This window comes from Polyodon spathula, unplaced genomic scaffold, assembly GCF_017654505.1.
Source record: "Polyodon spathula isolate WHYD16114869_AA unplaced genomic scaffold, ASM1765450v1 scaffolds_690, whole genome shotgun sequence".
NCBI lineage: Eukaryota > Metazoa > Chordata > Actinopteri > Acipenseriformes > Polyodontidae > Polyodon > Polyodon spathula.
In genome coordinates, this window is record NW_024472179.1 from 1 (window position 1) to 23384 (window position 23384).

The 23384-nt window shown below is 38.0% G+C and overlaps 3 protein-coding genes across 4 annotated transcripts; 2 read left to right on the forward strand and 1 right to left on the reverse strand.

The window, feature by feature from the left end:
• Nucleotides 1–6: 6 nt before the first annotated feature.
• rnft1 (ring finger protein, transmembrane 1) lies at nucleotides 7–5369 on the forward strand (the record flags this gene model as incomplete). Its single annotated transcript, XM_041240798.1, has 8 exons — nucleotides 7–217; nucleotides 1268–1344; nucleotides 1486–1586; nucleotides 1676–1829; nucleotides 1981–2139; nucleotides 2363–2428; nucleotides 2509–2610; nucleotides 2794–5369. Coding segments are annotated over 8 exons (1005 nt in total), but the record flags the coding sequence as incomplete, so codon positions are not given.
• A 1918-nt stretch (nucleotides 5370–7287) lies between these two features.
• On the reverse strand, nucleotides 7288–15780 carry rps6kb1a (ribosomal protein S6 kinase b, polypeptide 1a). The gene is made up of 15 exons (XM_041240795.1): nucleotides 15602–15780; nucleotides 13746–13789; nucleotides 13399–13519; nucleotides 13138–13206; nucleotides 12576–12723; nucleotides 12273–12330; nucleotides 11903–12003; nucleotides 11641–11731; nucleotides 11151–11241; nucleotides 9910–10017; nucleotides 9756–9818; nucleotides 9579–9656; nucleotides 9230–9337; nucleotides 8747–8859; nucleotides 7288–8425 (listed from the first exon to the last, which is right to left on the reverse strand). Exons 1-15 carry the CDS (start codon nucleotides 15671–15673, stop codon nucleotides 8176–8178), a joined length of 1515 nt encoding a protein of 504 aa, XP_041096729.1. The 5' UTR covers nucleotides 15674–15780; the 3' UTR covers nucleotides 7288–8175.
• A 128-nt stretch (nucleotides 15781–15908) lies between these two features.
• tubd1 (tubulin, delta 1) lies at nucleotides 15909–20625 on the forward strand. Of its 2 annotated transcripts, none has more exons than XM_041240797.1 (9): nucleotides 15909–16039; nucleotides 16649–16828; nucleotides 17268–17412; nucleotides 18296–18512; nucleotides 18648–18876; nucleotides 19000–19164; nucleotides 19602–19736; nucleotides 19994–20177; nucleotides 20322–20625. In XM_041240797.1, exons 2-9 carry the CDS (start codon nucleotides 16657–16659, stop codon nucleotides 20422–20424), a joined length of 1350 nt encoding a protein of 449 aa, XP_041096731.1. In that variant the 5' UTR covers nucleotides 15909–16039; nucleotides 16649–16656; the 3' UTR covers nucleotides 20425–20625. The 2 variants fall into 2 exon arrangements, with proteins under 2 accessions (XP_041096731.1, XP_041096730.1); XM_041240796.1 differs by having other exon boundaries at nucleotides 17265–17412; nucleotides 20322–20624.
• Nucleotides 20626–23384: the final 2759 nt, after the last annotated feature.

A 23384-nucleotide genomic window follows, 5' to 3' on the forward strand; every position in this document is an offset into this window, starting at 1 on the left:
GGTGGAAGACCCGCATCCAGAAGACCACGCTCCCACGCACACAGCCACGCTCGCCCGCACTCCCACCGCGAGCCTGACAGCAGAGAAGCTGGGGACTTGGATTCAGGAGAGCCCAGCAGTTCCATTTCCGAGCTGCGCTACCTTTTAAGATGGCTTCAGAAAAGTCTTCCATTTGTTGTGATTCTTTGTGCTAAACTTGTTACGCAGCATGCATTAGGTATGTTTTAATAATAATATTTTTTATGTGGCGCCTTTCATTGTTACCACCATCACAAAGCGCTTTACTGAGGTAAGCTGAGAACTGTGCAGAGTCACTTGCAATAAGACATTGATTTAACATCTCATCCGCAGGATGGAGCACAAGGAGGTTAAGTGACTTGCTCAGGGTCACACAGCGAGTCAGTCAGTGGAAGAGGTGGGATTTGACCCAGTGACCTTCTGTTTACAAGCCCTGGACTTTAGGAAATACCTACTCAATAGAAACATATCACCACAGTGTCACTAATGTACTAGTGTGCAGTGTTTAGATTATGATGTAACCTGGCTTTTTGAATGCAGTATATACTGCAGTATTCTGGGCATAGTTGTCCAAAATACCATATATTGTGTAATTGTGCAGTTATTCTGTATAATTGTAGAATTGTCTGTTTGCTATGCCTTAGATCTGCATTTCACACAATACAGATTGTTATGGGAGTTTTATATTTGTTATCCATGTATTTGTTAGGAGACTATATTCCTATTGTGGGGATCTTCTTTTTCCCCGGTTCTTACATTTTCCAGGTATATGCTTTCCTAACAGGAAAGTAGTGTCGCAGACATTATGCGCCCAGGTGCAATGGAACTGAATTTAGTGTAGCGGGAGGGAGGGGTTGTGTGTTTAAGAGAATGAGGTCATACCTCTTATCTGGCAAGCAAACGTGAAAAACGGGAAACTGAGTAAACAGCACCCACAGTGATTAGAAACATGCCAGAAGGTAAGGGCACTGTGTTATACAGCCATCAAAAAGTGCAATTACGGTAGTATGTGATAATGCCACTGGCTGTGTTTCAGTTCAACAAGAAGAAACACAGGAGGAGTTTGGAAGGTAGATTATGACAGAGGTGTCATTATCTTTATAAAAGTGAACCCCTATATATTGATATTTTCAGTTTTTGAGAGTAATACTATTGGTAACAATAATGCTGAAGAATCGCTGGGTGCAAGGTTGTTGTAATGTTTATTGGCATCACAACTGTATGATTGTTGCTTGTGTTTTTCTTCCAGGTATTGCTATTGGTGTCGGGCTACTTACAACTTTTCTTTATGCAAATAAAACGATTCAAAACCAAGTTTTCCTGCGGGTAAGTGCACAGCATTACACCATCATTAGAGCCTGAAGGATGTCAATATTTGAGCATTATCAGGTTGTTTTTAGAGCATACAAAATATGTGATGGTTTCTTTTAATAATATTAATGACACATTTTCTCCTGTGTTTAACAGGAGCGACGTTCAGTCATACAGTGTGCTTGGCTTGTGCTGTTCCTGACATCATCCTCACTTTGGCTGTATTACACTTTCCAGGCCGAGTCACTGTATTGCTGGTATGCAGTGATATTTCTCAGTTATTAGTGGCATTTTTGATCATTGTGTTACCATTGTGAGTCTTGTGATTTTTCTCTTCATTTCCTAGCTTAATCTTCGTGAACCCCAGCATTGAATCTTTGGGACTGTGGGATGTCCTATGGATTGTTGGAATCACAAACTTCATATTGAAGTTTCTCTTCATGGGAGTGAAGTGCCTTATCTTAGTAATGCCTTCCGACATCATGTCTTATAGATCAAGGGTAAGACCACTTTCATAATCGCAGTTTGCTTTCATTTATTTTGGCCCAGGGGTAACTGAAAAATAAGATTTTTTGCTTGAGTTCTATATAAATGCAGACATGTGTGGTTCCACTGTTACTAATGTGGATGGCTTGTTTCTGTGTCTGTTAGGGGCGGTGGTATATGCTAACTGAGGAGATCAATCAGCTTTACCAGTCAGTGGCCCCTTTCCCTGTGTGGTTTCGCTACCTGATTACCTATCAAGAGCTGGACAGCTACACTGGATTGACGCTGGGAATACTTCTGGCTTTGGTCTACCTCATACTTAAGGTAACTTGGTTCAAGCATGTATTGGACGAGTGGAGATGTCATTTTAAATATGCAAAGGGGCTACTTTAATAAAGTAGAAATCGTTGCCATTTAGATCCATTGCATAGAGCCCTAAAATGTTGCACAAAAACACTTCTTTTCCTAACAACAGTAGTAAAAGTAAGTGAAAATTGCGGGATCTTGCTGAACCTTGCACTTGGTAATCCAGCCAATCTTCCCACAGCTTCTGGGACTGTATGGACAGTGGGGTCCTTTTCAGAAAACGATGAGGATATTTTGCAACAAAGAGGTTAAACATTTCATCAGCTTTACTAAGTCATTTGCTAATTTTGGCGTTTTGGAGACTAAAATCTTTTGCTTGTGTTTTAGCATAATGGGGTGATGGCCACTAAGAACCAGTGTGCTGAAGCCGGAGACGATTGTCCAATCTGCCAAGCTGAATTCAGAGAACCCTGTCTCCTTCCATGCCAGGTAAGTTCAAACCTTTTCAAATGATGGAATTATGTGTCAGATCAAATAGCCTATGCTTTATTGATGCTTTGTTCTGTGTTTTCACATACATACTGAAGCCCATTAATTTGGCTACAGATCCATATCTCTGAACTGTTTTATCTGAAACCCAAACAAGTCTTTTGTGCCCCTCCTTCTCCACAGCACATGTTCTGTGACGAGTGCATCTCGTTGTGGTTAAATCAGGAGAAGACGTGTCCGCTCTGTAGAACTGTGATTGCAGACAGTATTCACAAATGGAAGGACGGTGCTACTTCTATGCATCTACAAATCTACTAAAGAACTGTACTGTATGTGTTTAAGAGGCTGATATAAATGCAGGTTTAGTATCTGAACATGTACAATTAGTATTGGGCTAGTACTTATAAGCAATACAGAAATTATGTATTTTTATTATAACAATTGCTCCTGAATGTAAATATTTGTAATTTAAAAAAAATAAATTTAAATACAGCTTTGATAGTGGAAACAGATTTCCGTTATTCCATTTCACAGTACGTGTTATAATAGTTCTGTGGCTTTTATACACTGTTAGCACAAATTGATTTTGTTTTTGTTTGATGCATTTCTTTACTAGCGAGTGATGATCCTAGGTCTTCATTTATCTTTTTTTCTTAGTAGATTTCACAATGTCTTTCAGTGCCGGTTCTTGACAGGTAATCCAGCTCTATGGTGGGCAAAAATGGGTCCATAATGGTTTTTTCAAAGAGTATCAAGTTCTGTTTTTCACTGCATTCAGGCTGAATCAGGCTTTATATACACAGGGAATTGGGTCCTATTTATCATACTCTGACAATAAAACAGAGTTTTTTAAATGCCGAACAGCAGCTTGGGGTGTTTTTTGTTTTTACATTTTAAAGTGTGTTGCTTAGTTAGGGTGATTTTTAAAGCATGTTCTTTTCTGTTATCTCTACACACAGTTTGATTTGTCTGTATTTTGCAAGGAAGCACTCGCATAATTACTTTTGTTTTAAAACCAGCTATAACATAGTTACTCTAACCACACTCCTTTTTAAATAAGTAATTCTGTTTATAAAGTATTATTTAGGAATACCACATTTAAGTGTTTTGGTGGTCAGTTTACTGATTGGTGCAGTGCTACACAATTTAAGCCAAATTATAATATTCCCAACTTTTTGTTTAAGACTTTGTACATATTGCACATTATTATAATATGTTGCGTTTTGAATTTGTTTTTCTTCAAACCTTATGATCTTGCGTTCAACATTTATCAAATAAAACTCTCCATTTGTTTTTGCTTATTTGTGCATTTTGTTTATTTTTCTGTCTTGAATAGAACAGATCTTGGGATCCAGACCATCAGCTTGGTGCTTTCTCATGTATTACTATCATTCTTGATGGGAGATACAATGGCAAAACACAAGGGGCCCAAACTCAAAAAACTACATTCACTAAGGGTTAATTACTGAAGCGTTACTTTTTAAACAAACACAAGTGTAACTTCTTGCAGTTGATATACAGAAGTACAAGACGGTTAACAATTTACAGCAAATCACAGCCTACCTGTGTAAAACGCTTTGTGATGGTGGTTCGCTGTGAAAGGCACTATATAAAAATATATATTATTAAATGATTCTGCCCAGACAAGATACGTGCAACAAACATGAAAACTATATTAAAATGTCACGTATAACTAACTAGTGGCTGATTCTAAAGTGATTTATTGTCTTGATGTATGTGTAGCAGTTGCAGGTAGATAGGAAAGCTCTCCATTTCTCACAATCACTTTTTGTTCAAGCAAGCCATAACAACTAACACCCATTTGTGAAGAAGATTCAGATTTACTCTATGTGCTTAGGAATTTCTTTAAAAGATGCAAAGCCCAACACAATAAAAGTTTCACATAGAATAAATCAAATCCTAGAATTCTTATTCTATGCCCAAGAATTTCAACGAAAAGTTATACATTTGAACAATTTATTTAATTATAAAACAAAGACGGCTGAGGATCAGATTTATTTTCAGCATCTACTTGTACTTCGCAGAGAAATAGTTGCAATTTGTGTAAGACAAAAAATTAAAAAGGCACAAGCCAAATTCATCTTTTTTTGAATTTGTAGTATCTTACCTCCCCATTTACAGATTATAATGCAATTACAGACAAGATGTTAAAAGCACATGGTGAAATGGTAATCTGAATCAGCTTTTAACTTAAACTACAGTTCATGTTTCCAGTAGTTGTGTATTGATACTCGATTAAAAACTTTAGGAATCCAAGTTTCATTATTCAAGTTAACACTTTGCACAGCAGGTTACAGTTTATTCCCCAGCATTACACCCCTGTTTTCACTACATACCCAAGTGTGAAATAAGGATTAAAACAAATTGAAGAGTTCATTTTAGCTTGAATATTGTATACAGAGTGTACATGTTAAATACAATAGCTACTACTGTACTTAAAGTACTGTAATACGTTAAATAAAAAATAATTAAAAAAAAAAAAACAGGAAGAGAAATTGTCCAATAGGCTCCAACCTAATCTCTAAATGTAGCATTATTTAAAAAAAGAATTACAATTTTAAGACTGATGCTCTTAAGTTTTAAATTTACTTCCATAAGCATTAAGAGTACAACAGGCCTACATTTCAGTCTTTTTACAAATAAATAGTTAATTTGCATAGTGTGCTTGATTGAAAATAAATGGCACTTAAGTAAAATAATAATACAAAATTCACAGTAATGACATGGTATTGTTTGCACGAGTGCAAAGAAAGCTAAGCCCATTATTTCCAGATTTTAAGCCAAAAGTAATTCAAACAAACCAAAGGGAGATTTAGGAACTTAAGAAAAACTTTCATCTATTGCTTTTATAACCATTAGAAGCTAGATTGCAGACATCTGCATGTTTTGGATACCAGTAACTCACTATCTCCTACTCTATTCCAACACAAATTTTCAATCATACTGTCCAATGACCAGAGGGTGTAGTCTAATAGTAACACAATTACAATTAAAAAAGAAAAAAAAAAATGTACAGGCAACAAATTAAATGCATGTATAGGACATACAATTTGGAAAATACCACTAAACATGAAATTGAATGATGTGTTTAAAAATTGTTACACAAAAATGTCATTAGACATCAATAATAATGAAATTTAACTGCCTCTGGCAGTAGAACAATCCTAACACACACTGCACACAATCTTTTTTCTGACAAAAGGGATTTAAGTTTAATGAACCCAATTTCCCTGCTGGCCGTCATGTAAACATAATCAAAAACTGAGACAGAAATGTATCAAGTAGATGGTTGAGTTTTTAGCTTAATCTTTTTCCAACATTAATTAAATTAATGCAGTAAAATAGTATGGAGAAAATAAACAAATAGAAACAAGTGCCAAGCTATTATTCACATTTCCGCTACACCTAGTCTTGAGAGAAAGTCACTTTTATAAGGTATCCTTATCCAAATATTTATTTATTTATTTTTTAAAGCAGCAGGAGTCTCTTATTTAAATGAAATTTACAAGACTTACCTAAAGGAGCAACTTTTATATACACAGCAAATAACAAAACAATTATACAGAAGTGTTGGCTTGTGAAGGTTACTGAAAACATGCAATCGTATTTGTCAGTTAGTACTCTCAACCTGTGGGCTAAAGTATCAGTGACTTAAAACCCTGGGAGAATATTTGCAACAATACCCAAAGCAATAGGCTGATTGAACACTCCGAGCCCAGTGTCTCTTTACTATATCCCAAGAGTGCTTGTCCAAGCATCTTGCATCTTAGAATCTCTTAAATCAAACTGTAAAGACTTTTCACAAGTATTGCGCAATTAAAACACACACACATATATATATATATATATATATATATATATATATATATATATATATATATATATATATATATATATATATATATATATGAAATGTGTGTAGCCAATTTGAATCCATTTAAATCCACTGCAGAAACATGGACACAGATCTGTTCTTCTGTTCTCTGTGTGCATAACGAGTGTATGGCTTTACTCCTATGGCTCAAAAACTAGAACACAAATGCAGCAGCCCCAATCGCTACAGATGAAACCCATGCAAGCAAAGATTGGTAGCAGTCGGTCACACACACACCTACAAATTAGAAAAGAACTAATAATTTGCAACTGTTTAAAAAAAAAAAACACAAATAAAAACCTCTCACTGGCTCATGCTCATGAAAATCCTCTAAGGCAGTAAAAAGGTTTTGGTTGCAGCTTTACGTTCTTGTAATCGTGTTTTAATATGTATGCCAAATGGGACCATAAATATGGAAAAACTGCGACACCAATCGTTTCAATGTCTTTTACTGTTTAGTACGATTTAGCAGACTATATTACCAGACCGGAGAACTGATCAGTGAAATCACCAGCTTACCTTTACAGGGAATCAGACGTACACCTATTTGCTGCCCATAACAGCATGGAAGAGTTGACTTAAGGCAGGTAATCAACATCAGTGATTGGAATGCATGCATGGTTCTGTTTTGTTTTACTCTAAAGGCATTTCAAATAGTAATACATTCAGTGGTGTACACTGATGCTTTAGCAGGGTTCTCTAAACTGCTGGACTACCCCTCTACCACAAGCACATTCTCCATTGTTGGGCCAGTGTTTTCCTGAAATGGAAAAAAAAACTTATTCCAGGTTGCTGAAATACAAATTGAAAAGGAGGGGACAACTTCAACTTCAGATAACAATTGTGAATGCTAAATCATTTTGGAAACGGGTTAGGTTTTGAAAATAAATGTCATATTCTGGGGGGTAAAAAAAAAAACCACAAAAAACTACAATTTTACCAATATCCATGGAAACAGTATCTGTGCACTGCTTACCTATCCCTGCTGTTCAGGTAACAACCAACAATGTAATAGGCTACCTTGTGGAGGCAATGTTTGATTTGTCTAAACAGGTTTCTGTGTACACAACTTGCTTTATCCAGAATACTATCCGGGCTTTCAGTTCCACCCAGCTTATAAAAAAACAAAAGGAAAAAAAAAAAGATTCAATTCAAATCAGGTATTAAAAGATTTAAAAAAAAAAAAAAAAAAGTTTTTTTTTTTTTTTTTTTTCTTATTTATTGTGACTATAATATAGATTTCATTAATGAATCATTTTTGAACTCCAATGCTGTTCCTCCAAGTAATACTGTAAAATTTCAAGCATTTAGTGAAAGCAATTTCTTGACAGCAATATAATTAGAACAATCTGCAGATATGGACAGCAGGTCATCGGGAGGAAGTCTGCAGATGTGAAGTGAATTCAGTTCAAGAGATTTGTTTCCAGTCTGTGCTACACTGATGATGAGAAAGATTCCAAACCCTAGCCCAGTCTGTGCCTCAGTCAACCTGTCTAGGTGAAACACAAACGTCTCTGGGGATCTGCCGAGGACTGAAATCCCCACTTATCTGGGTTCTCAGAGAGAAACAGAGAATAAAGCGGACATTCAGGCTCATCTTGAGTTCACATGCCATTTTGAGGATTTGCCGTTTTATTTTCATTGTCCTTCTCTCTCGGGTCTCCTGAATGTCATAGATTCATGCGTAGATGTTCTGGTCGCTTGGACATCATGGGATAGGCCTGCGTTTTGAAAGGCAAAGGGTTCGGTCCTGCAGGCTGCCTGATAGGCAGGGGGGCAGAGGCTTCGCCGCCCGAGGTCACATCCATTTGTTCCAGCCCAGCCACCTCCATGGGGTATTCTGTGGGGGACTGTACGGTTTGACATCCTCCTGCTGCAGGACCCTTTGCCCAGCAACCCCCGGGGGCAAACTTCACTGGACTGGAATAGAATTTACACAGTGTAGTCAAATTACTGTTCACCTTCAATAAGTGTTTTTGTCAATTAACTGCATAAAACATTGTATGCAAAGATATACTATAAAATGAACTGCAGGCTAGGGGAAACAGCTTTAAAAAGACATCACATTTTCATTGAAATATTACTAAATAGTATGTCTAAAGAAATCTTTGAAAAGTCGAACTTACTAAATCTGTAAAATTACCATAACATTTAAAACTGCATAGTCTCTGCAAGACGCCTTAATTAAATAACAACCACCTCATCTTAGTTCAAACACAAAAAACACACAACTGTCAATACCTGACTGGTGTTCTTGGGCTTCCTATAAATCTTCTTGGTGATCGGATTTTCGGCTCAAATGAAAACTTTTCCTTTATATTTTCCAGCACAGATGGCGCTACATATGTAAACCCCTTAAAAAGAGAGGAGAAAGTAGGAGGGTATAAACACAAATATTTTTCCTCCTGCACTTTAAAACCACAACAACTTAAGCAAATCCGTCATCGGCAGATTCACAGAGCCCAGAGATTTAAAATTTCACTGGTATGAGTATAAAGAAAAAGACCACCATTACCCACAGCAATTGGAGGATCCGACCATCAAAAAATCCATAGTCTGAGCAAAATTATCCATCCTAGAATTTAGTCTTCAATAGTTTATCTGAGAATGTGTCAGTACCACTGGAAAATAACCATGGTCTACAGCAATAGCATGAAGAATTAAGAACACTAAACGGCCATGCAAAACGTTGCAATGACAAGCATTGCTCTCGTTCTAACTTACGAGGAAGACTTGGTTGGCACTTTCAGAGAGTGTTGAATCATCCGGACTGTCTACAGGAGTCTGGCTTGTAAACTTTGAATCAAACTGGCTCACGTCATCGGCAGATTGCTGTTGGAAATGAGAGCAAAGTGATTTTATTGTTTTAACTAATGTGTGTTACTCTCCCACTGTGAATAAATCAGAGGTTAATGCAAGTATGCTTCTGAATCCATAGCTATTGATCAATAGTGATTAATTTATAAACAAAAAAGACAGACAAGAACAAGACTTTTGGTCGAAACGCTCATCTGGAATTAGTTTTAGTATATCAAGTATGTTTCTAAAGCGTCAGACATTTTGTTTTACCTACCAAAAAGGGTTTGAAAGGAGGCTCCACTTTCCGAGCAAGCAAATCTTCCCAGTTAATATGTCTGAAGAACGGATGAGTCTGGAAATAAAGGATAACAACTCAGATGTTTAAATACATTTATGAAAAGTAACATGCTTCATACTTACAAAAGGAAATTAAAAAAAAAGTCAATCTTACCTGAATTTCTGTGGCATCTCCTGGTCCAGCTCCAAGGCGAGATGAAGCATTTCTTTTTAGCAGCTGCAAAATAAAGCATGTTTAACCGTGCTAGTCAAGAACCCAAACATCTACCAGCCAATGTGTGAAAACTCAAATACTCTGGACTGCCTACCTTTTTGAGTAGATCCCTGGCTTCTTGTGTGAGGTAGGGTGGGAGATTTAGTTTACACTTTAAGATCTTGTCAATAGTTTTCTTCCGGTTTTCACCAGTGAAAGGCGGCTGAAAAAGGCAAAAACAGAAAAAGCCTTTGACTCGAGACGAAATGTTAAAAAACTCTGGTGTTCTGTCCATAAACCAAAAACGTTTTTTTGTGAATGTGCCACTGTTGTTTGTCTTTCCCCAATTACTTTACTCCTATGGCAAAAAAAAGTATGAAATGAAAAAATAAATAGTTACCATCCACATTGTGAATTAGCATTAAAAAGAGGTACAGTGGAATCTCACAGTGGTAAAAGAATGTATTTTCTAATATGCTAAAAGCATGCTTAACCAAACAATCGGGGTCACAATACAGCAGGTATAGTTTAACACAGGGAGATCTAAAGAATACTTCACTGTCCGAGACCCTTAATTAATAAGCCATTAGACTTTGGCAAGTATCCGTCTCCGATATCGTGTAGAAGTGCACTTCACATCTCTTGAGAAAAAACACAACACTAGCACTAAATGGTTTTAGATTTATTTGTAAAACCTCTCTGAACATCAGACAAGGACCCTGGAGACTATCGTGGTAGCATAACAACTCAAATACTGAATTGCTGGTAGATCATCTTCAGCGGGCTGTGCAGTTCAATTACAAACAAATGTTATTGAACTTGGGAATGTTCTACTGGCAAAACAACATCCTCTTCAATGTGAACATTTCACAGCTATCAAATATTATTGATCAACTAAAAGATCAAGGTTTTGCCTTGACGGTATTTGGTTCTGATTTTTGCTGCAAGTACACAATTAAGCAGATGGACAAACCTACCTATAATGGGGATCCTCTGGACCAGGAGAATGCGGCTTTTAAATCCATGATGTATTTCAACATAAAAGTAAAGGCTGTTTGTGGTTTTTACACACCGCTAGCCGTTATGAAAAACAGGTTTCATCGGATCATGTGGTCCTAAAGCACCCTGAAAAAGCTTCCCACATTTTAGTGGGTTATCACAATTATAGGCTGCTACCTTAAAATGAAGTATATGGAAAGTTTTTGTATTACAGGGTAAAAATAAAATCCCTTCCTTGTGTTAGCAAACACCTGTAACAGAGTAGAAAGCAAAAAACATTCCCTCCATCCAGACACAACGCAGAGTATGAACAAAGAAATATCTATGCTAGAGCCGATATGAAAAAGTTGCACCTACTGCTCCTGTCAGCATGTCATACATCAAGGCCCCTAAACTCCACCAGTCGACAGCCCGGTTGTGCCCACTCCTCATTAATATTTCAGGGGCCCTGGAATTGGGACGAAATAAGAAAGAAGGTTAAGTGTGAACTGTGTTTTAATGTTCCGCTCTACACATGCAGCAAAAGAAACCAACAGACGCAGTTTAGTGCGGTTTACATTCTAAAGCCTTGTCTTTAACCATCCATTCAAAACACAGTAATATTAGAGTACTGCACTGAAAGAAACCAAGATCAATCAACTACTGGGATCTGGAGGAGCTTAGATGGGCCAAATGGCAGGAACTTCACCATGATGTATTTTTACACAATGTCCTCATTAAAAGACATAACCAAGTACCTTCAGGGTTATATTGCCAACCTTTAAATTACTCATATGTTTAGAAACTGTACATATAAAAAAAACTGATAAAATGAAATATTTTTGTATTGCTTTAAAGCTTTACTTACATGTACTCTATTGTACCACAGAAAGTGTGGGTCACTGTTCCATCGTGTATAGATTCCTTACAGAGCCCAAAATCTGTCAATTTTACATGACCTAAAACACATAAAACACACACACACACACATATAACAACCTGTAATGCCTTTAAAATGATTCTATTGAGATCAGCATATTAAAATGTTTAAAATGAATTATGATGGTAGACTTCAAGGTTTAAAAACAAAGGATTTTTCTCGCTGACCTGCGATTTATTCATGCCATTACCTTGGTTATTAAGCATAATGTTTTCTGGTTTTAAGTCCCGGTAGATGATCCCTTTCTGATGCAGATGGCCCAGAGCCATAGAAATTTCTGCTAAATAAAAGCTGTAAGAAAAATGAAAGAGCCCCCTTTAAACAAAAGAATGCCTTTCTTGTGGATACACACTGGGATTAATCATTGTATGTGGTTGCTCACTACATTCTTCCATTGTTTCTCTCTTATTTTCACAGACATGCTTGACTTTTCATCTTGCTATAGGTAGAGCAAGACCCTTCCTCCTTGAAACCACCTTATCAGCACTTCAAACTAAACACACGACTTCTGCTACTGCATGAAGCAGCAGGGGGTCTTGCACATATATATGTAAATTTACCAGGCTGTGTCTTCCATGAAGATTCCTTCTCTCTCCAGCTGCATAAACAGTTCTCCACCTATAAAGAATGGATCAACATTTTAGGCCTAATATTTAAAATGATTGTGTAAGGGGGGGGGGGGGATTGGGAGGACATCTACTATACATGTGGTGCATCCAAAACAGAACTAAAAAAATCACAAAACAGAACTAAAAAACACGCACAAAAAAAAAAAAACACACACAAATTCTACTTAAAGCTCCAACATGCCAAACCTACTATTATTATTTTTTTTCACTCAATTTCTTCATAATTTCACTGACCACTTAGATATTCCAGGATGAGGTAAAGTTTGCCCCCAGTCTGAAAAGCATAAATTAGATCTACAATAAAGGGGTGCTTCACTTCCTCCAGGATGTTCCTCTCTGCTTTAGTGTGCGCCGTGTCCTTGGCATTGCGGACAATCATTGCCTGTTGGATACAACACCCATGCGAGTTACCATTTAAAAACATCATAATAATAAAGTCCTTCAGAACCTGTGCAACGTTAGTGTAAATAATATCTATTTATATCCTGACGTTCAATCTCCAAAGTAACTAGAAGGTATGAAATTAACATTTCTTAATTTGCATCAAACAAACAGAATTACTAAGTGTCACGATCTATATATTTAATTGTGCCTGCTAAAAGCCAAACGTAGACCTATGCATCAATTGCATACTGTGAAATGCTCTTAAAACAAATATTTACCAGGTCACTTAAAGCTAAATGGCTTTTACAGCCCAAAGAATACTATAAAGACAGTGCAATAGGCGATATCAGGGAAAGTCAGTAGTTATTTTAAAACGATGTTGTAATGGTACAGCCTGCTTAATCAGTGTCACCTTCTTGAGAACCTTCATGGCGAATATCTTTCCAGAGGTGGCCCCCGTCACTTTCCTTACTTGGAAAACCTGGTGAGAAACAATCAAATTATTGTTTTTATTTTCAATGCATATTTATTTATTTGTACAAATCTTCTTTATATATACACACACTTTTTGTATATGCCATTTTGCATGCAAGGAAGTACATGCTTATGGTCACAGCAGAGTATAGTAATGAATCACTTTACAGCCTCCTGCTGTTCCCAACTGTTCCCTTACCTTTCCATAGCCACCTTTTCCTAACACACGCAGTAACTCAAAACACTCCGGTCGGATTTTCTCGGTTCCTTTGTTGACAATGTCCTCAGAGATTTCAAACTTCTCACAGTTCTCCATATCACTGAAAAACAAAATAGTCTATTTTACTTTGCTTTTTACAGGTTTAATTTAGGATTAAAACAGACAGAATGTGAAACAGCTTCAAACTGTTTTGACAGCACCAGTGCTAATTTTATTTCACTGTATAATGAAATCTTGCCACTTTTCAGCCCTGTCCAGCACACAGCATATAGACATTATTATATTAGACTGTTTAAAATAAAAAAAAAAAAAAAAAAAAAACTTACAATTCATAGCTAGTTCCATGGTCCATGTATTCACTGAAATTAGCCTGAAGAGAAGCAGATATAGAAAACAGGTCAATATCAGTTTATTTTCTCTCTTAAAATGCACTTCTATAATAACAGATTGAACACACATTATTTAAAAAAAGAAATATATATTTTGAACCTTGCTGAAAATTCCAGGAACTGCAGATGACTTCTTCCAGATTAAGAATTTCACAAAAAACTTTATTTCAACTGAAGGCCAGTTTGACATGCCTAGGACCTAACAATTCACACCCAGTTTAACATGTAAATGTAGCTGCTGACGTCAAGCTGGTGGATTTAACAAACTGATCACTAAGGGATCTTTTATAAACAATAACACATTACGTTGCTTAAAACGAAGGATAATTCAAAGTCAGCATCCCCTCATTCTTAAACACAGTTAATGAAGCATGCAATGCAATAACACTTCTGTTATTTGTTCTCAGCTACTTCTTGATGAAGGCAAAGCAATCAAAAAACCCTTAATTATTCTTTCAGCGTGCTTATGTTTGCCTTTATTTACATTTTAGTATAGTCCCAGACTAAGGTGGCTTTGTGATCAATATTTATTTGCATGTTTTTTTTTTTTTTTTTTTTTTTAAAACAAGCACCAGATGTGTCAGCCCACACTGCAAGTGCCTCCCTGTTGGTTAAAGGCACACTTTGCTGCACAGAGCTGAAAGCCTCAGCCATGTAAACTGCTGCATTTAAAAATCTCAAGGTTACCAAATATTTACTTCCTTCCGCCCCACCCACTAACCATTAATCATCCGATTTTACTTTGCTCTTCAATTTTAAACAATTATTTTCTTTCCTGGTTTACACTATAAAGTACCCACAACTGAGCAACATGCTTCCTGGTGGGCTATGAAGCCAATCAGTGAATTACTGACCTTGGGTAGCTTCTGAGAACTGAAAAAAATAAATACAAACTCAGAACGCAGAAGCAAGCGGAGACTGAACTGGTTAAGTGCCTATATACACAAACAAATGGCTAATGTGTCAAGTGAAATATCTTAAAACGGAATTAAATAAAAAGCAAACAACTTATGTATTAATGTTTATATATATATATATATATATATATATATATATATATATATATATATATATATATATATATATATATATATGTTTTTTTGCGTTTGAGCCTAAGCTCATGTTTACAATGATTGTTTATTATTTGTATTCGTATGATTCTTTAAGATGACACTATGTGACATAACTGCCATTTATTTTTGTGTCATTTTAACAACCGTTATCAAAGTCCCTGCAACAAGAAAATCAGCTTCTGTTTCGTAAGTGCAGCTGTGTTTCTTGTAAATACCCGCGTTTGTTGATGCTCCTTGGTAACTGTACAGTGCACCGCTTGCTATCTGGAGTGATAAAGCGATCATGTGGACCATCCCTTTAAAATGAAACGCGTTTGCGAAAACACACAGTAATAGAATTGCACGTTTTCCATCGTTAGTAGGTGTGCTTTAAATTTGTACCGCGTACAAGCCTAGACAGAAGCTCAACCAACGTACTGACAGATGTCTGTGGTGTCGATTTGGACAGAAAAAAAAGCCCACTTGTGATTGGTCGAGGGCAGCAAGTTTGGTTATAGTGTCCGTCTTGTACGGTGCTTTAACTACACGAAATGCTACGACGGCATTATTGCATAAACACCCCATCGTTTGCAGATATTATTTCATGAGGATGGGACCACAGAGACACAACTGGGCCTACACAGCTGCTGCAGTACCTCGCTCCGCTACAGGCCGCTCTATCTACCCACAGTCTGCTAAAGAAACAAAACCCCACCCGCCCCGTCCTGGGCTACTACTTACCCCCTCTTCAATCTCCTCTTCGGAGACGGTGTCGTCGGGCTGGTCCAGATCAATATCAAACACTCCAGCCATAGCCTCGGTCTTTCTTTGCTTTCTCAGTCCGTGTGAATGGTCTTTCTGTCGGCCTCATGGACACTCGCACACCGCCGCCATAACCGGCTACCGTACAAGACATGCGCACAGTAAGCCCAACCAAACAAACTCTGCTGAGAAAAAATATATAAAGCAGTTCCTGAAAGCAAAGTGGTGCTTGAGCATGCGTACTGCCAGCATTGTAACCACGGTACCTTGGGCAGCAACAGATTCGCTTTACTCAGTGCTGGCAAAGAGAATGCGTATTGCTCAACATTGTTACAGTACTGGAAAGCGCAAGAGCAAAGAGTGAGCGTACGGTGCACGGCAACTGTCATAACTAGTTGACAGTTTGAAACTTGAGCGGTATGTACACTGTGTGATGATGTGTTTGTGTTTTTGCACTTTCTTTATTCATGTTTATATATTTGGGAAAGACTAATGCCTTTGTAATCACTAGAAAACGCAACTGTTACCAGCTGTAAGAAGGATGTGTTTCAACCTGTCATTCTTGTAAAAGTAAATGTACCACTAATAATACGCATTTTATATTTCCTGCAAACAGTTACATAGTATAATGTGCTGTTATGATGTATTGTCTCCCGCTGAGCGCAAGGCCATTCAAATTGTACTGTTTGAGTTAAATACTAATCAATACTCCTGCATATTAAACAAGCGATGCGTCGTGCATGCATGAGAATGATTAATAATGTCCTTATGTCGTGCAGCTGCGCTCCTACACCAAAATCGATTCTGAATTGTCGCATGCATACGCACATAAGCATTTCCCGTGTCATGGTGATTCAACAGATGTAAAATGCTCTAAATGCAATCCAGCTCAGGTTTGTGCCGACGGGTATATAGGTTGGTCAGACCGACCCCGAGAACCCAGTAACTGACGTGTTATGGCCAGTGCCTATAATTGTCTTGCTATTGTGACAGGTTTAACAACTGAAACTCCATTTACCCTTGCAGGCTCCAGGATGTCTATAGTTACAGTGCAGCTTGGTCAGTGTGGAAACCAGATTGGCCAGGAACTGTTTAATGTTATCAGTAATGACACCCACAGCTCATGTGGACAGTGCCCCAAGACAGAAAATGAGGCATACAGCGTTTGTTCCCAGGAGCGATTCTTCAGCGAGGGCAGGAATGGAGGTACAACATTTGTAAAGTAATAGTAAAATAACAATACATCTATTTTATAATAGAATATGTAATGCAAAGTAAGACAAAAGGCAGAGGCACATATTGGAGGGATTTGCTTAATTACAGACATGGCTAGCCAGTGTAACCTTCTACTGCTGCAAGGAAGGAATTCTGTTTAGTGTAAAGCAGCAGCACACTAGAAAACATTTTGAATAGAAAACCGAATCCTGACTTTATAATCGTTTTCCTTTATCAGTATTTCTAACCAAGCATTGGTTGAAAGAAACTGGGTGCTGGATCTTGTGTTTCCAATGCAAGATATATGTTCTGTAGGCCTAAAATAGATTTAGCTTATTTTACTTGTGGGTGACATTGCCCCCATTCATCACTCCAGCTGACACAATCTCCTGTGTCTTCTCCTTCTAACGCAACTGTTTCCTTGCAGCAGTGTCAGCACGGGCAGTGCTGGTAGACATGGAGCCCAAAGTCATCAGTCACGCCATATCGACAGCTGCAAAATCTGGCAGGTGGAAATATGGAGATCAGTCATCCTTCTGTCAAAAGCAAGGGTCTGGAAACAACTGGGCAAATGGGTATGGGCCGCGATCAATAAATACCACTCTCTTCTGCCCTTCCAGACAGGGTGTGAGATTTCGGGATACTCACTTATGCATGTCAGGTGAAAAGGGAAATTCCCTTAAGCATCTAAAATTAACTTCAAACTGATGCCCATTAAAAAATGGGGTAATAGTTTTCCTCTCTCTCTAAACTCACACTTAGATGAGCTGTACTCCGTTAAAGGTTATGGCTCATTGTTTTGTATACAGTTACATGGGGGTGTTATTACCATAAATAACGCAGAATTAGTGTCACCATCTTTTATATTTACACAAACATCACAATTGGCAGAGCGCCACCCTGGTGGGGAGGGTCTAGGTCAGCCAGGGTGTCCTCGGCACACCGTGCACCAGCGACCCCTGTAGACTGGCCGGGCGCCTGCAGGCCTGCCTGTAAGCTACCCGGAGCTGTGTGCTTCTCCGACGCTGCAGCTCCGAGGTGGTTACATGGCAGGCCCGCAGAGTGAAATAAAAATAATTTGGCGATTCCAAATAAAAATAAATAAATAAATAAAATGTGATCCAGAAGTTGCCCTTTTGTAATGGGTTTTAAAAGACAGAGAAAAAATTAAAATCGACTCCAGCCTGAGAAGCGTAACAGTGTATTAAAATGGCAAGTACAGTATACACTTGGGACCCCCAGCTGCGACCTGCAAGCCTGCACTCCACGCAATCGTGTCTTATTAGGCGAGACACTGGGGTCTCCTGTTAACATGATCAGCAGTCTCCCAACATCTCCACCAGTGGTAACAATCCCCTTAGTCCGAACAGCCATGTATACTTAGCCATGTCCCTGGGGCAGGTTAAATAAAACCGTGGTTTCCATCTATGCCATGAATACTGTTGCTTTTCCCGTTAGGTTTTGTGTCCACGGACCTCGCCATGAGGAGGACATCATGGACCTGATACGGCGGGAGGTGGAGAAATGTGACCGTCTGGGCGGCTTCTTCAATATGATGAGTATGGCAGGGGGGACGGGGTCTGGCATGGGAACATACATTACCCAGTGTCTGCGGGGCACCTATCCACACTCATTCATTCTTAATCAGGTCACCTGGCCCTACGGAACTGGGGAGGTAAGAAGGAGCTTTTATTCTGCGGTAATAATAAAAAAAAAAAAAAAAAAGGAGAAAGGATTAGTACTCCACAATTCTTATTTAATCTACCTGAACGTTAATTAAATACAGTATATCTTTTTTTTTTTTTTTAAGGTAATAGTCCAGAATTACAACTCGGTGCTAACACTGTCCCATCTGTACCAGTCGTCCGATGCAATTCTCGTTCATGAAAACGACACAGTTCACAAGATCTGTGCCCAGCTGATGAATATCAAGCAGATCTCTTTCAAAGACGTCAACAAAGTCATTGCACATCAGCTTGGCAGCGTGCTGCAGCCAGCGTATACAGAGGGAGCATCAGAGTATAACAGAAACCCCCTGGGTAAGCAAGCCCCCGTGTTTAAATACATCTCTATTTACGGCAGATCCAGAAGTGTTAAATATAAATGTAACATATGTTTTAATCATGAAATAACTGATTTGTATTGTTGTTTCTCAATGACAGGTGATTTGATGAAAAGCATGGTTTGTCACCCTGAGTATAAATTACTGGGTCTGCGAAACATTCCCCAGATGTCAGAAGCCTCCCTGGCATACAGCGTCTTCACTTGGCCCGGGCTTTTGAAGCATCTACGGCAAATGCTGATTGCTAATGCAAAAATGGAAGAAGGTATGCTTTTTTTTTTTTTTTTTTTTTTTTTTTTTTAATGTCATGATAATGATCGGTCAGGCAAACAATTGCATAGGAAAAGACAATAGAGACTACATTGAATGGATCAACCTACTATATACCCCACTGGGAAAAGCTACCCCTGGATTATATTAGAGCATCAACCACTTATATCTATATATATAATGTGGTAATTCCAGGATTACCCCTGAAAATAGATTGTTGATGCTGTCCATGTGAATTCATCAGCAGTGCTGTTAAATAATGGGGCCAGATTTTCTGCTTATTGTTGCTGTACTATATGAGATCTGTAGGTGGCAGTGATGTATTAGTAAAATCAATCTGATTGAAGTGAGCCAGAAGAGAAGCTGATTCATGTTAATGGGGGGAAAACATCCAGTGATTGAATTCTCACTTGTCACATTCCGTTATTCCAGGCGTTGACTGGCAGGTAAGACCCCCAGCAGATGGGCTCCCGCTGGCAGAGAAAGGAACTCGTAACAGACGTTTCAACACCTCTCTAGCCAACTTGCTAATCTTAAGAGGAAAAGATGTGCAGAGTGCAGATACAGGTAAGGGGTGACTAAAACAGACAAAAGCAACCTCTGTTTTATGAGGAAGCCCTTTATTTGGTTTCTTTAGAGGGCAGGCGATTCTCCCACTAAGATTCCTTGCTAAGTGCGATGTATTTTCTAATTGATCACAGCGCATATTTCATTTGTAACCTGAGCTGGATTTTAAGTTTTTTAAGTCTGTTTTAAGGTCACCTACCCGGTCCTTTTTCTTTTCTGGATTTGTCTGATCCCATTAAAATGTGTTTCTGATCTAGGTGGTTTCATGGATCCTGCGCTGTATACCTCCTGGCTTCCACCAGGGGTCGCCAGCAGCACTTGGAGAACACCCATGTCCTTTAACAGATATGAGAAATCTGCCACTCTGGTCAGTAATAGTCAGTTCCTTCTGAAACCCCTTGATGGTATAGTGGGAAAAGCATGGAACATGTTTGCTTCAAGGTGAGGATTTTCATAGAAAAGATGTATTTAGCTTAAAAAACTAATTTAATACTGCTGGTTCCAAATTTAAATACAAGAAGAGTGAATTGGTCCCATTTCTTTTTAGTAAGTCGTTATAATGAGGTGTCTGTTCTTGTGCTGTAGGGCATATGTTCACCAGTACACACAGTTTGGAATCTCAGAAGAGGATTTCCTAGACAGCTTTACAGCCCTGGAGCAGATCATCGCCAGCTACACTCACCTTTAAACCAGCCTGCCGAGATTAAGGGGATGTTTGGAGTTGAAGAAAGTGATACAGAGATTTTGAACTTTCACTATGGGGGAATTCCTTTTTCTTTTAATATATAAGAAGTCTTATCAGAATCCAAATTATTGATTTTCCTTCAACTGAACAACCTTTGTTATTAAAAAAAAAAAAAAACGGTATGTACATTTAGTATGATGTAAAATATTTATATTAAATCTATTTTGTACAAATTCTTACTGTGTTCTACCAGTTCTCTTGTGATTAAGTCCTGCTAAGAAAAATTCTTTACTGAAATGGCGATTTTTATTGCAAGTTAATTATTTAAGTAATAAACCGTATGGATGCCAAGGAAAATGAATACTGGTACTGTTCTACTGAGGCAGCTGTTTGACCAGAAGATGGCATAGTAGGCACGATTCCTAGAACATTATAAAACTATTTTATTGGCCTCTGGTGCTTAAACCACATCACGCCGATCATGGTAAATACGCCCAATGAAATCGATAGTAAAAAATGCAAATCATTTCCCTCTTATCTCTAGTGCCTTTTGTTTCATTCAACTTTAATACGTTCAGCCCCTACGTAAAGACACTTGAAATGTAATTGGTCAGCCTCTACTACTTGTTTTCTCTGCTGATTGTTTTTCACAACACAATCCATCGATTTTTGTTATTTTTATTTTTCGGAAGAGAAAACTTACATGTGAAGGGTTCACCTGTCTCACGAGATCATTTCATGCGAGTTCTGCCTGTGATGGGAGAGGCTCAGTTGGTGACTCAGCTTTTGTCTGTTCCATTGTACTGTGTTAATCTACCAAGTGTGGCAAAGGCCAGGGCTGGTTAAACACAGAGTGACATCACGCTCAACCGAGTCTTTTTAGACAGACTTCCTGGTGCTTGAGACCGGGAGTCTGATCAGCTGGAAATCCACTGAAAAATAAAATAGTAGTCATTGAAAAGGTGGCTCCACTCTTAAGCATACCCTTACATTCACAGATCATTTTATACGCGGTTAACAGGAAAGATGTGTCAATCTTATGCAGTTTATTACAATTAACAACAACCAATTTCGAAGTTTAATTTTACGACACAAAAGTGTACATGCATTCTTTCCCAAACAACGGTGTAAAAACCTCTACAAATAATGTTATAACTAAGAAGAATTAAAAAAAAAAAAAAAAAAAAAAAAAAAACAGTGACATTGAAAGTTTGAAGCCTGTGTCCACTAAGTATTATCAAACCCATCAATTGAATCATCCTTTGTTTGGTCTCTTTTATTAAGTTGGGCAGTTTGCAATTGTAAGCCACCCTTCTGATGAATCATGCTTGCTTGTGCTTGGAGGAGGTAGGGGATTTACTGTAAATGACATCACTTTTTAACTTCACAACAGAACAATTAACACAGCCTCGCCATTGTTAAAACCTTTCCTGAAATAGAAGCATTATGCATGTTCATTCTGAGCCACTCGTTTGTAATTACATTACATCTGACCGGAGAAAATTGACAGTTATTTTGTAGCAGCGGTTCCCTAACAGCAGTTATTTTATTACCGTTTAGCAGACAAAAAAACTACTGGAACAAATCTTACCATCTGATTTAAGGGCATTAAGCTGTAACCAGGCAGATTATAAGATCCATAATTACATAAAACATCTAAGTGGAATATGGTCTGCCTTACGTGCTAAATGTATGTATGTATGTAAAAACGTGACTAGTAAGTGCAAATTACTCAATTTTATCTGCTAAATTCTGAAGGGTTTCTGAATTAATCCACTCACAGTCTGGTTGGAAAATGTGCATAAAGATTCTATTTTGAAGCAGTCATTTCCTCACTCCCAGTAATAAATGAAACTAGCGCAGCACATTGGACTATGGAACCGTTATGATTTAATGTCTACCCTGCCTTCTCTGAATGTTTATTTTTGTTCGAACAGGTTTGATGAAGAAGCAACCTGAAACACAAGCATCTGCCAGTTCAGAGTTTATAAGCAATACTGATATTGAGGTCGATTTGCCACATTAACTGTACCACAAATCTTTTGCACCAGCAGGTGCAAGTTTGCCGGGGTACCAGTATCATTTCCCGGTCTACTGCTCTCGTCATTTAATGACAGCGTTTGATTTTTATCTTTTGTTCTTTTCTGCTGTTTGTGGATTTAAGGTCCCTGAGTGACATTGTTGTGGGAGAGCTCACTAAGGTTATAAAGTCAAACAGGGCTTTTAGATCACTGTCACAGCCATTAATAACCAGACAGCATTAAACATTAGAGTTAAATACACTTTGATTGCCAGTTTTCAAGTTCTTTTCTACCCCCCCGTAATATATCTTGAACTTTCACCAACAGCACCTCTTCTCTTGGAATTACTTTCTTTGAGATTTTATTGTAACGATCCATGTTGGATCCCAGCGTTTAGTTTACAAGACACACACAAATTATGTTTACACTGTAGGAATTTTTGGAACTTTTTTAAAGACTTCACATGAAATTCCCAATAAGCCCTTGAAGCCTATTGTCAAACCCGGACTGCTCCTTGTAAGAACAGGGGAGATGCTAAGGTGGAGAAAAGGCTGTTTAGCCTTTGTAAGTCCTCTGGTAGCACACCATGAACAGCTTGGCAGTATCAGCTCCTTCAGTGATCCCAGTGTTTCACTGTATTGAAAACATTGAATATAAAAACACTGACAAACATGCTGAGAAAACTGAGGAATAAACCAGTCTAATAACTCAGCTACGTTAAACTGGGAACTTCATTCAGGACCTGTCTCGACTCATTTTACATATTTTTTTAAAAAGCAGTAACACAGCTGTAAATACAGCGTGTCAGTTCAGGACCCTGTTCACAATATTGTGACTTAATTGAAAGCCTTGTTTTGATGCATTAAGTGTGGTTTGATTGTTCTGGAGAGGGCTCAGAATTTCTCGTTTGTAAAAACACCCAAACCTAAAACACCATTTTAT